At 41.0% G+C, this 15056-nt stretch overlaps 1 protein-coding gene across 3 annotated transcripts in view; it reads left to right on the top strand.

The window, feature by feature from the left end:
* SEPTIN2 (septin 2) overlaps window positions 1-13583 on the top strand; it is an 80713-nt gene extending 67130 nt beyond the window's left edge. For all 3 annotated transcript variants that reach the window (XM_075861377.1, XM_075861376.1, XM_075861378.1), the window contains 2 exons: window positions 12418-12497; window positions 12580-13583. In XM_075861377.1, coding sequence (XP_075717492.1) covers window positions 12418-12495 — 78 coding nt within the window. In that variant the 3' untranslated portion in view covers window positions 12496-12497; window positions 12580-13583. The remainder of the gene's footprint in view (window positions 1-12417; window positions 12498-12579) is intronic.
* Window positions 13584-15056: the final 1473 nt, after the last annotated feature.

Below are 15056 nucleotides of genomic sequence, written 5' to 3' on the forward strand. Positions count from 1 at the left end.
CTTAGATGCCGCCATCAAACGAGATTGTGGCATTTTAGTGGTTTGCAGCGATGCCAATTGTTACTATGGCAACAGGAGGCCTAACCATGGCCCTATAGTTTGCCACATACCTCAAGAGACGGGACATAATATGCTTGCTGTCGGTGAATGACTGTCAGCTCTAATGCGTTGCGCTACGTGGGTAGTGCAATGCCTTCGAGTAAAGATCAGAGGTGCAGGCCTTCAAGTCAAAAAAACAAACAAAACAAGAAACAAGACAACAAAAAAAAGTTAATAACATTTCAAGTCAATAAAAACAAACGCTGCCTTTTTTCCTATGATAACTTTTTATTATAGGAAAAGAATGAACCGTTAAAGTACACATTTGGTATCACCACGTCCTAGAACAACCCACACTATAAAACGACAATTGTATTTTACTGCAAAAAGAAAAAAACCCACGCCAGAATGGATTTTTTTTTTTTTTTTTATCACTGCCCCTCCCAAAACATGGAATAAAAAGTGATCAAAAACTTCAACCGGTCCCGCAAAAAACAATCCCTTAGGTCTGCGACTGTGGGCAGCCACGGGCCGTATTTTTGGGTCGTGCTCCCATACAAAGTATGGGAGCACGCCCCCATAAAAAAACGAAAAGTAGGACATGCTCGATAATTCCCGACACGGTTCTACGGCACGGACACCTATTCGTAGTGATATCAAAAGGTGTCCACGGCCAATAGAACCGGGTGGGTCCGTAATTGCCGACCGTATTACAGTCCGCAATTCTGGAGATTTTTTACAGTCGTGTGCAGCTTTTTTGACTGAAAAAAAATAAGTGATTTTAGATAAAAACTAAATACATTTGGTATCGCCGTAATAGTGTCGACCCGCAGAATAAAATAAAATTGTCATTTATAGGCATGGGTGAACACTGTAAAAAAAAAAAAAATTGCTGGTTTTTGGTCACCTTGCTTGCCAAAATATGAAACAAAAAGTGATCAAAAAATTGTGTGTACCCCAAAATGGTACCAATGCTACAGATTGTCCTGCGACAAATAAGCCCTCACACAGCTCCGGAGGAGAAAAAATAAAAAAAGTTATGGCTCTACGAAAATGGCAACACAAAATGTGCAGTGTTCCAAAAGCGGATAAGATCGGGCAACATTTATCAGTTCGACACTGGCCACATATCTCTGAATTATTATTTACCGCATTATTATACCCTCTTATTATACCCTGATGTTCTCTGCACAGCTTACATATGCATCCACATTATAAACTGAAATATCAGCAAGACCCCAAACAGAATTATTACCAATCAAAATCTGCGCTGCCAATGCCAAATGGTGCTCCCTCCGTTCTGAACCGTACACCGAGCCCAAACAGCCGTTTACGTCCACAAATATGGCATCATCATACCCGGGAAAACTGGCTTAACATTTTATGAGGTATTTGTCTTCGGTGGCACAAACTGGGCACAACAAATTGTGCACTAAAATGGCATATCAGTGGAAAATTGCAATTTTCACTTTGCACCATCTGCTCCGCATTAATTTCTAATGAAAAAACACCTGTGGGGTCAAAATGTTCACTACACCCCTTAATATGCCCTACGGGGTGTAGTTTCCAAAATAGGGGTCACTACTTGGGTTTTTTTTTACTATTTGACCTCAGAGCCTCTGCAATTGTGGGTCAATGCTGTGAAAATCACCAAAATAGACCTCAAATTCGCATGGCGCCCTTCACTTCTGAGCCCTGTCATATGTCCAGGCAAATGATAAATGCCTTGAGGGGTGAAGTTTCTAAAATGGGGTTTCTTCTTGGGGGGCTTCCACTGTACTCTGGTACCTCAGGGTTTTGCAAATGCAATATAGCTCCTAAAAACCAGGCTAGCAAAATCTGCATGCCAAATAGCGCTCCTGCCATTCTGAGCCCTGCCGTGTGTCCAAACCGCAGTTTATGATCCAATATGGGGTATTGCTGTGATCAGAATAAAATGCTTTTCAAATGTTGGTGCGCTTTTTCTCATTTATTCCTTGTAAAAATTGAAACTTTTCAGGTTGTGTCAGAAAAAAATTAGATTTTTCAATTTAACAGCATAATCCCACTAAATTCAGCAAAAAGCCTGTGGGGTCAAAATGCTCACTATACCCAGTAATAAACTCCATTAGGGGTGTAGCTTCCCAAATGGGGTCACTTTTGGGGGGTTTCCACTGATTAGATCCGGCAGGGGTTTTTCAAATGCGACATGTCGCCCAAAAACCATTCCAGTATAATCTGCATGCCAAGTAGCGCTCCTGCCTTTCTGAGCCCTGCCTTGTATCCAAACAGTTTATTACCACATATTGGGTATTGCCGTACTCGAGAGAGATTACTTTACAAATGTTGGGGTGCTTTTTCTCCTTTAACCCTTGTGTAAATGAAAAATTTAAAGTGGAAAACAATTTAGTGGAATAAATGTTGATATTCATTTTCAGGCCTAATTCCATTAAAGTCCACAAAAACCTGTGGGGTCTAAATGCTCACTATACCCTTCGATAAATTCCTTGAGGGCTTTAGTTTACCAAATTAGGTCACTTTTGGGGGTTACCACTGTTTTGGTCCCTCAGGGGCTTTCCAAATGCGACATGGCTCCTGAAAACCATTCCAGCAAAATTTGAGCTCCGAAAGCCAAATGGTTCTTCTTCCCCTCTGAGCCCTGGCGTGTTTCCAAACCGTTTATTACCAGTAACTGGGAGAAATTGCTTTCCAAATTTTTGGATGCTTTTTCTCCCTTTTGCCTTGTAAAAACTTACAATTTCCACGTTTTTATCAGAATTTTTTTTATTTTACAGCATAATTCCACTAAATTCAGCAAAAAACTGAGGTCAAAATGCTGACTATACCCCTCGATAAATTCCTTCAGAGGTGTAGTTTCCCAAATGGGGTCACTTTTGGGTGGATTCCACTGATTTGTTCCCACAGGGGCTTTGCAAATGCGACATGGTACCGAAAACTATTCCAGCAGAACTTAAATTCCAAAAGCCAAATGATGCTCCTTCCCTTCTGAGCCCTGCCATGGGTCTAAACAGCAGTTTATCACCACATATGGGGTATTGCCATAATCGCGAGAAATTGCTCTTCAAATGTTGGGGTGATTTTTCTCCTTTATGCCTTGTAAATATTGAAGATTTCTGCATTTTAATGGAAGAAATTTAGATTTTCATTTTTATATCTTAATTCAACTAAATACAGCAAAAACACGTGGGGTTAAAATGCTCACTATACCCCTTGATAAATTCCTTGAAGGGTGTAGTTTGCCAAATATCTTTTGTTGGAGGGGGGTTTCCACTGTTTTGGCCCCACAAAACCTCTTCAAACTTGACATGGTGCCTAAAATATATTCTAATAAAATGGAGGCCCCAAAATCTACCAGGTTCTCCTGAGGCCTGTGTTTCAGTCCAGTAGCACACTAGGGCCACATGTGGGATATTTCAAAAAACTGCAGAATCTGGGCAATAAATATGTAGTTGCGTTTCTCTGGTAAAACCTTCTGTGTTGCAGAATTTTTTTTTATAAAACTGATTTTTTGCTAAACAAAAATACATTTATAAATTTCACCTCCACTTTGCTTTAATTTCTGTGAAACACCAAAAGGGTTAAGGCGCTTTCTAATGCTGTTCCGAATACTTTGAGGTGTGCAGTTTTTTTTAAATGGGGTGTTTTATAGGGGGTTTCTAATATATAAGGCCACCAAAGCCACTTCAGAACTGAATTGGTCCTTGAAAAAATCGCCTTTTGAAATTTTCTTGAAAATGTGAGAAATTGCTTCTAAATTTATAAGCCTTGTAATGTACTGGAAAATAAAAAAACTTTCAAAAACCATGCCAACATAAAGTAGACATATGGGAAATGTTAACTAGTGACTATTTTGTGTGGTATTATCTGTTTTACAAGTAGATACATTTAAAGTTAGAAAAATTTATTTTTCACAATTAAACACAATGTATCGAATAAATTTTACCACTAACTTAAAGAGGCTCTGTCACCAGATTTTGCAACCCCTATCTGCTATTGCAGCAGATAGGCGCTGCAATGGAGATTACAGTAACGTTTTTATTTTAAAAAACGAGCATTTTTGGCCAAGTTATGACCATTTTTGTATTTATGCAAATGAGGCTTGCAAAAGTCCAACTGGGCGTGTATTATGTGCGTACATCGGGGCGTTTTTACTACTTTTACTAGCTGGGCGTTCTGACGAGAAGTATCATCCACTTCTCTTCAGAACGCCCAGCTTCTGGCAGTGCAGACACAGAGCGTGTTCTCGAGAGATCACGCTGTGACGTCACTTCCTGCCCCAGGTCCTGCATCGTGTCGGCCACATCGGCACCAGAGGCTACAGTTGATTCTGCAGCAGCATCAGCGTTTGCAGGTAAGTAGCTACATCGACTTACCTGCAAACGCCGATGCTGCTGCAGAATCAAATGTAGCCTCTGGTGCCGATGTGTCCTCGCTCGTCCGACACGATGCAGGACCTGGGGCAGGAAGTGAGTGACGTCACAGCGTGATCTCTCGAGAACACGCTCTGTGTCTGCACTGCCAGAAGCTGGGCGTTGTGAAGAGAAGTGGCTGATACTTCTCGTCAGAACGCCCAGCTAGTAAAAGAAGTAAACACGCCCCGATGTACGCACATAATACACGCCCAGATGTAACACACATAATACACGCCCAGATGTAACACACATAATACACGCCCAGTTGGACTTTTGCAAGCCTCATTTACATAAATACAAAAATGGTCATAACTTGGCCAAAAATGCTCGTTTTTTTAAAAATAAAAACGTTACTGTAATCTACATTGCAGCGCCTATCTGCTGCAATAGGAGATAGAGGTTGCAAAATCTGGTGACAGAGCCTCTTTAACCCCTTCCCTCTTTAGCCACTTTTGACCTTCCTGACAGAGCCTCATTTTTCAAATCTGACATGTTTCACTTTATGTGGTAATAACGTTGAAATGCTTTCACCTATCCGGGCGATTCTGAGATTGTTTTCTCGTGACACATTGGACTTTAAGATAGTGGTAAAATTTGGTCGATACATTCAGTATTTAATTGTGAAAAACACGAAAATATAGTGAAAAATTGCAAAAATTAGCATTTTTCTCAATTTAAATGTATCTGCTTGTAAGACAGATGGTAATACCACACAAAATTGTTGCTAATTAACATCCCCCATATGTCTACTTTAGATTGGCATCGCTTTTTGAACATCCTTTTATTTTTCTATGACATCACAAGGCTTAGAACTTTAGCAGCAATTTCTCACATTTTCAAGAAAATTTCAAAAGGCTATTTTTACAGGGGCCAGTTCAGTTGTGAAGTGGCTTTGAGGGCCTTCTATATTAGAAACCCCCCAAAAGTCACCCCATTTTAAAAACTTCACCCCTCAAAGTATTCAAAACAGCATTTAGAAAATGTCTTAACCCTTTACACATTTCACAGGAATTAAAGCAAAGTAGAGGTGAAATTTACAAATTTCATATTTTTTTGCAGAAATAAATTTTGAATACAATTTTTTTTATAACACAGAAGGTTTTACCAGAGAAATGCAACTCAATATTTGTTGCCCAGTTTCTGCAGTTTTAGGAAATATCCCACATGTGGCCGTAGCGTGCTACTGGACTGACGCACCGGCCTCAGAAGCAAAGGAGCACCTAGTGGATTTTGGGGCCTTATTTTTGTTAGAATATATTTTAGGCACCATGTCAGGTTTGAAGGGCTCTTGCGGTGCCAAAACAGTGAAAATCCCCCAAAAGTGACCCCATCTGGGAAACTAGACACCTCAAGGAAATTATCTAGTGGTGTAGTGAGCATTTTGACCGCACAGGTTTTTTACAGAAATTATTGGAAGTAGGCCGTGAAAATTAAAATCAACATTTCTTCAAAGAAAATGTAGGTTTAGCGATTTTTTTTTCTCATTTCCACAAGGACTAAAGGAGAAAAAGCATCGCAAAATTTGTAAAGCAATTTCTCCCGAGTAAAACACTACCCACATGTGGTAATAAATGGATATTTGGACACACGGCAGGGCTTAGAAGGGAAAGAGCGCCGTTTGGCTTTTGGAGCTCAAATTTAGCAGGAATGGTTTGAGAGGCGATGTCACATTTACAAAGCCCCTGAGGGGACAAAACAGTGGAAACCCCCCACAAGTGACCCCATTTCGGAAACTACACCCATTGAGGAAATTATCTAGGGGTATAGTGAGCGTTTTGACCCCACAGGTTTTTTGCATAAATTATTGGAAGTAGGCTGTGAAAATGATAATCTACATTTTTTCAAAGAAAATGTAGGTTTAGCTAATTTATTCTCATTTCCACAAGGACTGAAGGAGAAAAAGCACCGTAAAATTTGTAAAGCAATTTCTCCCGAGTGAAACAATACCCCACATGTGGTAATAAACGGTTGTTTGGACACACGGCAGGGCTTAGAAGGGAAAGAGCGCCATTTGGCTTTTGGAGTCCACATTTAGCAGGAATGGTTTGCGGAGGCCATGTCACATTTACGAAGCCCCTGAGGGGACAAAACAGTGGAAACCCCCCACAAGTGACCCCATTTTGGAGACTACACCCATTGAGGAAATTATCTAGGGGTATAGTGAGCGATTTGACCCCACAGTTTTTTTGCAGAAAATATTGGAAGTAGGCCCTGAAAATAATAATCTACATTTTTTCAAAAAAAATCTAGGTTTAGCTAATTTTTTCTCATTTCCAGAAGGACTGAAGGAGAAAAAGCACCACTAAATTTGTAAAGCAATTTCTCCCGAGTAAAACAATACCCCACATGTGGTAATAAACGGCTGTTTGGACACACGGCAGGGCTTAGAAGGGAAACAGCACTATTTGGCTTTTTGAGATCACATTTAGCAGGAATGGTTTGCGGAAGCCATGTCACATTTGCAAAGCCGCTGAGGGGACAAAACAATGAAAACGCCCAAAAAGGGACTCCATTTAGGAAACTACACCTCTTGAGGAATTCATCTAGGGGTGTAGTAAGCATTTTGACCCCACAGACGTTTCATAGAATTTATTAGAATTAGGCAGTGAAAATAAAAACAGTCCTTTTTCTTCAATAAGACGTAGCTTTAGCGCAATTTTTTTCATTTTCTCAACAAATAAAGGAAAAAAAGAACCCAAAATTTGTAAAGCAATTTCTCCCGAATACGGCAATACCCCATATGTGGTCATAAACTGCTGTTTGGGCAAACGGCAGGGCTCAGAAGGAAAGGACCGCCATTTGGAGTGCAGATGTTGCTGGATTGGTTTCTGGGCGCCTGTGGGCCCAAAACAGTGGAAACCCCCCAGAAGTGACCCCATTTTGGAAACGACACCCCTCAATGCATTTACCAAGGGGTGTAGTAAGCATTTTAACCCTGCAGGTGTTTTGTAGAAATTAGTGTTCACTCGATGTTGCAGAGTGAAAATGGGATTTTCTTCCATAGATATGCCAATATGTGGTGCCCGGCTTGTGCCACCATAACAAGACAGCCCTCTAATTATTATGCAGTGTTTCCCGGTTTTAGAAACACCCTACATGTGGCCCTAATCTTTTGCCTGGACATATGACAGGGCTCAGGAGTGAAGAGTACCATGCGGAGTGGAGGCCTAATTTGGCGATTTACAAAGTATTGGTTCACAACTGCAGAGGCTCAGATGTGAAATAATAAAAATAAACCCCTGGGAAGTGACCCCATTATGGAAACTGCACCCCTCAAGGCATTTATTAAGAGGTGTAGTGAGGATTTTCACCCCACAGGTCTTTTCCATAAATGAATGCACTGCGGATGGTGCAAATTAAAAATTAATATTTTTCCCTAGATATGCCATTCAGTGGCAAATATGTCATGCCAAGCTTATGCCACTGGAGACACACACCCCAAAAATTGTTAAAAGGGTTCTCCCGGGTATGACGATGCCATATATGTGGAAGGAAACTGCTGTTTGGGCACGCTGTAGGGTTCAGAGCCGAGGGAGCACCATTTGGCTTTTGGAGAGCGGATTTTGCTTGGTACTAAATTTGTTTGAGTATTGCTGGTGTTTTATAATGTGGGGGTACATGTAAGCGGGGCGGAGTATATAAGGGGCATAGTCAGGTGGTATGAAAAAAAATTAATAATCCATAGATGTGTGTTACGCTGTGAAGCAATCCTTTCCGCACAGGCCAGTGTCGCACTGATAAATGGTGTCATTTCTTATCCCCCTTTTGGTCCACACTCCGCACCTTTGTAGTTTGAGGAATTTTGCTGGGAAGTGTTGTCCTGGTATAATACGGGCACCGTCGCTTCCAGCGGATATGTTTGGGCCCTCCCTTTCCTGGTTCCCTAATTTTAGGTCCTTGATAAATCGCCTCTTCAAACAGAAGAAATGTTCCCCTCGGGCACAACTGCATATTTTTTTTATTTCCTGACTTATTGGAGCCATAACTAATTTTATTTTTCATAGACGTAGCGGTATGAGGGCTGGTTTGTTGCGGGATGAGCTGTAGTTATTATTGGTACCATTTTGGGGTACATGTGACTTTTTGATCACCTTTTATCCTATTTTTTGGGATGCCAGGTAAACAAAAAAATGCAATTCTGGCACAGCTTTTTTTGGTTTTTTTATACAGCGTTCACCACGCGTTATAAACTACATGTTACCTTTATTCCGGCGATACCTAATTTATAGCATTTTTTTATGTTTTACAACTTTTTTCACAATAAAATTACTTTTGTAAAAAGAATGTATTTTTTTTCTGTCGCAAAGTTGTGAGAACCATAACGTTTTAATTTTTTGGTCGACGGAGGTGTATGAGGGCTTGTTTTTTGCGGGACGAGCTATAGTTTTTATAGGTACCATTTTTGGATACGTGCGACTTTTTGATCACTTTTTATTCTAATATTTGTAGGGCAAAGTGACTAAAAAACAGAAACTCTGGTAACGTTTTTACGTTTTTTTTTACGCTGTTCACCGCGTGCAATAAATAATACAATATTTTGATACCTCAGGTCGTTATGGTCGTGGCGATACCAAATACATATGGTTTATTATTATTTTTCAATAATAAAGGACTTGATAAGAGTAAAAGGGGGATTGTGTGTTATTTGATTACTTGAAACTTTTATTGTTTTCAAACTTTTATTTTTTGCACTTTTTTTTTACACTTTTTTACACTTTTTTACACTTTTTTACACTTTTTTTACACTTTTCTTCAAGTCCCACTAGGGGACTTGAAGGTCCAACGGTCAGATTTTTTTTTTTCTAATACATTGCACTACCTATGTAGTGCAATGTATTAGATCTGTCAGTCATTCACTGACAGCAAGCCGATTAGGCTTCGCCTCCCGGCGGGGCCTAATAGGCTTCCGTAATGGCAGAGCAGGAGACCATTGTGTCTCCTGTTGCCATAACAGCAGTCGCCAGTCCCGATTGCCTGTCAGGGCTGGCGATCTGCTAGTAACCGCTACGATGCAGCAATCGCTTTCGATTGCTGCATCGAAGGGGTTAATGGCAGGGATCGGAGCTAGCTCCGGTTCCTGCCGTTACAGGTGGATGTCAGCTGTACAGTACAGCTGACATCCACCGCTGATGATGCCGGATCAGCTCCTGACCCGGCGCCATCTTGCCGGCAGCTACGGAAGCCGATCAGGCTCCGCCGCCGGGCGGATCTTGACCGGCTTCGGTGCTAGGCAGACCGGGAGGCGAGTATTAGGCCTCCGGTTGCCATTGCAGCCACCGGAACCCCGGCAATTTCATTGCTGGGGCTCCGATGAGCTGCAAACACCTTAAGTGCAGCGATCGCGTTTGAGCGCTGCACTTAAGGGGTTAATGGCGGGGATCGAAGCTAATTTCGGTCCCCGCCGTTACAGTCGGATGTCAGCTGTAAGATACAGCTGAGATCCGGTGATGATGGCACCGGCTCAGTTTCTGAGCCGGTGCCAAACATTTGACGTACATGTACGGCATTTTGCGGGAAGTCAATGATTTCCATGACGTACATGTACGTCAAATGTCGGGAAGGGGTTAAAGTACAATGTGTTAAAAAAATAAATAACACAAAACGAAAAGATTCCACAGCACTGGACTGCAAGTGGGTGCACGCCTCAATAAGACCTGGTCCGCGGTCCTGGATATCAAGCAGACAAAGAATGGACAGAGGCAGCACTTCCAAAAAGAGCAAGAGCTATTTATTCACCCATGCGACGTTTCAGTCCAAGGGTATGTGCACACACACTAATTACGTCCGTAATGGACGGACGTATTTCGGCCGCAAGTACCGGACCGAACACAGTGCAGGGAGCCGGGCTCCTAGCATCATAGTTATATACGATGCTAGGAGTCCCTGCCTCTCCGTGGAACTACTGTCCCATACTGAAAACATGATTACAGTACGGGACAGTTGTCCTGCAGAGAGGCAGGGACTCCTAGCATCGTATATAACTATGATGCTAGGAGCCCGGCTCCCTGCACTGAGTTCGGTCCGGGACTTCCGGCCGAAATACGTCCGTCCATTACGGACGTTAATGTGCTCGTGTGAACCCAGCCCAACTGGACTTTTTTCAAGCTTGAAAAAAGTCCAGTTGGACTGAAACGTCGCATGGGTGAATAAATAGCTCTTGCTCTTTTTGGAAGTGCTGCCTCTGTCCATTCTTTGTCTGCTCAAAAAAATAAATAAAACCTTTTAAAAAAAAAATCTAACTCATTAGGTATCCCCGCTTCCAAAAACGCCTGAACTCTAAAAATATTTTTTCAGTACGGTGAACATTGTAGCGGGAAAAAAGGTCAAAAAGGTTTCAGTTTGTTGGGGGCTTTTTGCAGCTTAACCCCACCCCCCAAAATGCAAGTGATCGAAATGCCAGACATCCCCCGAAATGTTGTTAATAAAATCTACTTATTTCCATATACAAAAAGATGCCTTACACAGCTCTGTACACAGAAATATAAAGTTATGAGGGTCAGAATATGGCGATGCAAAAAATGTTTTGTTTCTTTCAAAAAAAAAAAGTAAACATTTAATGTACTAAAATATAACAAAAACTATATATAAATTTAGTATCACCGTGATCGTACTGACCCGCAGAATAAGGGTAATGTGTAATTTTCACCGTACAGTGAACACTAAAAGCTAAACCCATAAGAAAATGGTGGAACTGCTGGTTTGTTTGTTTTTTTCCAATTCCACCCCATTCTGAGGTTTTCTTTTTCCAGCTTCCCAGTACATCATGCATAATATTATATAGTACCATTATAAAATACAACTGGTACCGTAAAAAGTAAGCCCTCATATGGCTGTGTCCACGAAAAAATAAGTTATAACCTTTTGAAGGCGAGGGGTAAAAAACAAAAGCATAAAAACGAAAATTAGTCTGGTCCTGAAAGGTTTAAAAGGAGCAATGACCCATGATTTCTCGTCCCCATGCATTGGCATCATAGCAGCAGGTGTGTTGCCGACTAGCGCTAATTTTTTATTTTTTGTCACTGCATAAAAGATGCGGCTTATTTGCGCATTTTTCTTCCACAAACAATGCTGCGGCCAGATAGTACTTTAATGTTTATGGTAAAATATGTGAAAGCCTACATACACAGCGTTTTTAGTTTGTGGCGTTTTTGTATCCTTTTTTTGGGGGGGTGGGGGGGGGTTTGCAGGACAAGTTGTAGTTTTGTCTCGGCACCACGTATTGTACCGCATAATGTACTGGGAAGCTGTAAAAAAATTATTTGTGGGGTAGAATTGGAAAAAATAAACTCTTACGCCATTTTTTGGGGGGTTTTGTTTTTACAGAGTCCATCAGGTGGTAAAAACTACATGTGTACCTTATTCTACAGGTTGATTGAATTACGGCGATACTAAGTTTATATGTTTTTGTTTTATGTTTTACCACTTTTAAAAATAAACTATTTGCTAAAAAAAAATATATGTTTTGTCGTCATGTTCTGAGAGCCATAACTTTTTGTATTTTTTCGTCAATTTAGCTGATGGGTCCGGGTCTGCTCCCAGGAGCCCCGCCGATCAGCTGTTTTGAAGGGGGTGCAGCACTTGTCCCCTTCATTCCGGTCACTGCTCACACTGTTAATCGCCGACACGGCCGTAGCGGGGGTTCACAGTATTACAACCTTCTCTCATTGAAGTGAATGAGCCAACACTGTAATACTGTGAACCGCCGCTACGGCCGTGTCGGTGATTTACAGTGTGAGCAAGTAAGGGAAATTAAGAGGAAGCGGTGCTCGGATGCGCACTGCGCTCCCTTTAAAACAGCTTATTGTGGGGGTCCTGGGAGTTGGACCCCAACCCATCAGATATTGATGGCCTACACAGAGGATAGGCCCTCAATTTTTAGCGACCGGACAAAGCCTTTGTATAAAGTCGTTTGTTTTTTGCCCCTGGCCATATTCATATAAAAGCTAATTATTTAAATGCATTACAGCTTCGACGCATGCAAGAAATGATTGCAAGGATGCAGGCTCAAATGCAGATCCAGAGACAGGGAGAAGACCATGTGTAATGGTAAAGCGCCATCTCTTTTGGTGTTACAATTGCTTTCAATTCATAAGATCAATGTGTAATGTTTGTTTGTTTTCTTTTCCAGATTTACAATCGCCGTTCACACCAAGTACTGTGCCCTCTACAGAGATTCACTTGTGGCCCATTGTACATTACACATACTGACAATTATTACACACACACTTTTTTTTTTATTTTCAATTTTTATATTTCTCAAAGATTGTCAACGTATAATTTTGTGACGATAGAATAGAAACCATTTATAATCTCTATATAGGAGCCTTGTTACCAGCCACAACAAAAATGTTACGATACTGTTACAATATATAATCATTTACTGTTACATATATATATAAAAAGTTTGTACGAATCCCTTACTACATTATATGACCGCAGTGTATAGATATACACTCCTCATCTTACCTCTATTTTCCTGTGTCCTCCAATGTTATCAATCTGTATTGAGCCACTCACATTAAGAACCAGACACGCTGGCTATAGGAACTTTTACATTCTAAGAAATTCATTGCTCAGACAGCTGGATGGTTCCGGATCTTTAAACTTGCTTGGACCTCTAAGAAAATGTCTGGTGGAAGATCAAATATTGGTATTACAGTAACTCAAAGAGAATTGGACTGAAAAAAACTTTTTTTTCTAGAGTAGTGCGGCTTTGAAATTTTAGTGTTTGCAGTTTTGATGCGAATACAAGGAAAATACCACTATGAATATGTTCTTAAAATAATCCAGAAATGTGAAACAAGAGTCAGAACTTATACTGGTGGTCTGCAACCTGTGGCTCTCCATATAGGAAGAAACTACAACTCCCAGCATGTCCTGACAGCACTGGGAGCTAAGTTTTTCCAAACAGCTAGGCGAGGTGGTTGACCTGAATTATCTAAACCTTGTCTGTAATGATTATTAGTTAACTACGTACGACGTGTTAAATTATGCTGGCCATGCGCGTAGAACAGTCAACATCGGCAATCTCCCCATTAGGGCACGTTCCAACAAACTGCAGCTTTGTGCTGGTGCATCTAATAAACATAACCTTGAGGCCTAGATACATGACCATATCTCGGGTCTGTGTTACCTTTTTAGTCTTTTTTTTTAAGTAAAACAGGAGGGAAATAATATGGTGATCCGAGTCTTACGATATAGTTAAGTAGACCGGCTCTAAGCAGGAATGGCAGCTAGACGCCTCTCACATTGTTTATCTTTGTGGAAAGTCATAGCTGTACACTTGGAAAATCCAGCCTGACCAACTCAAGGGTTTCTGCCAAAAAATTAGAGAGAAATTATAGTGTTGCCTTATCCTGCTGAAAATGGCAGCATTAACCGACATTAATATGTATGGCCAACTTTCTACTGCATTTGTGGAGACTTTTTCAATACTGACTTTTTTCATAATATCAACCATTGTCCGTATGCATTTCCTAGATTTTGGTTGTGTGAGAGAAGTAAAGTGTGCGCATAGACTATGTAATCTAAAAATACAATTTCTATGGTAGTTTGGTTAACTCCATTATCTAATGCAGTTACAGGATACATCGACCATAAACTAAATGGTTGCCTTTTTTCTTATTCTGAAGCCGACCATCATTTTCCAAATATTCCAATTTAATTCAAATGAGCTTCAATATCAATTATTCACATGCATTTGGCTAGATATGCAAATGTCCGATATCTACGGGTCCCACCTCTGGGACCTTCACCTATCTCGAACGGGGCCCCCTAAACCCCGTTCTACCTCTGTGTTCTGGCTGCGTGTGATTCCCGACCATGAAGAAGAAAACCGCGTAGCACAAGTACCAAAGTAGTGAATGGCAGTTACGGAAACCGCGTAGCATGCAAGCTACGCTGTTTCTGAAACTATCATTCAGTTCTATGGGACTTCTGGAAACCGCGTAGCTCAGTGAACGAAGCGGTTTTTGTCTTCATGGTCGGGAATCGGATAAATCAGCCGCAGCACAGAGAGGTAGAAAGGGGTTTAGGGGGCCCCGTTCTAGAGATAGGTGCGGGTCCTAGAGGTGGGACCCGCATCTATCTGACATTTATGGCATATCCTGGGGATATGTCATAAATGTCCCTGATGGGAAAACCCCTTTAAGCAGTATATGGCTAGCTTTAAATCTTTCCCTTGACACATATCCCGTATTGTATATACCAGTCATGGATTTTATATTGAGCCGTAGTTCTACTGTGAAAATCTGAATACACTTACATTAAAGCAGCAAAGCATAGACTATCTTGTATGATGAGTGTGATCTGTGCATTTTGCAAGTACATTAGTCCCATGTGTATGCAGAATAAAGACATGCAGTTATTCCACTATGACTTAAAGTGGTATTTCCACCTTAGATATTTATGGCATACCCCTTGTCTAATAGATGCAGACCCAACTTCTGGGACCCTCCCTTATCTCAAGAACAGGCCGGCATCTATCGGACATTTATGACGAATCAATATATAATCCATTATATATCCTATATAAAAGCTAAAACTGCACACTTGGGGAAACCCTTCCGTTCACTTGTCCTACATGCAGTCCATCAGAATTTTTGC

This window comes from Rhinoderma darwinii, chromosome 4, assembly GCF_050947455.1.
Source record: "Rhinoderma darwinii isolate aRhiDar2 chromosome 4, aRhiDar2.hap1, whole genome shotgun sequence".
Taxonomy (NCBI): Eukaryota; Metazoa; Chordata; class Amphibia; order Anura; family Rhinodermatidae; genus Rhinoderma; species Rhinoderma darwinii.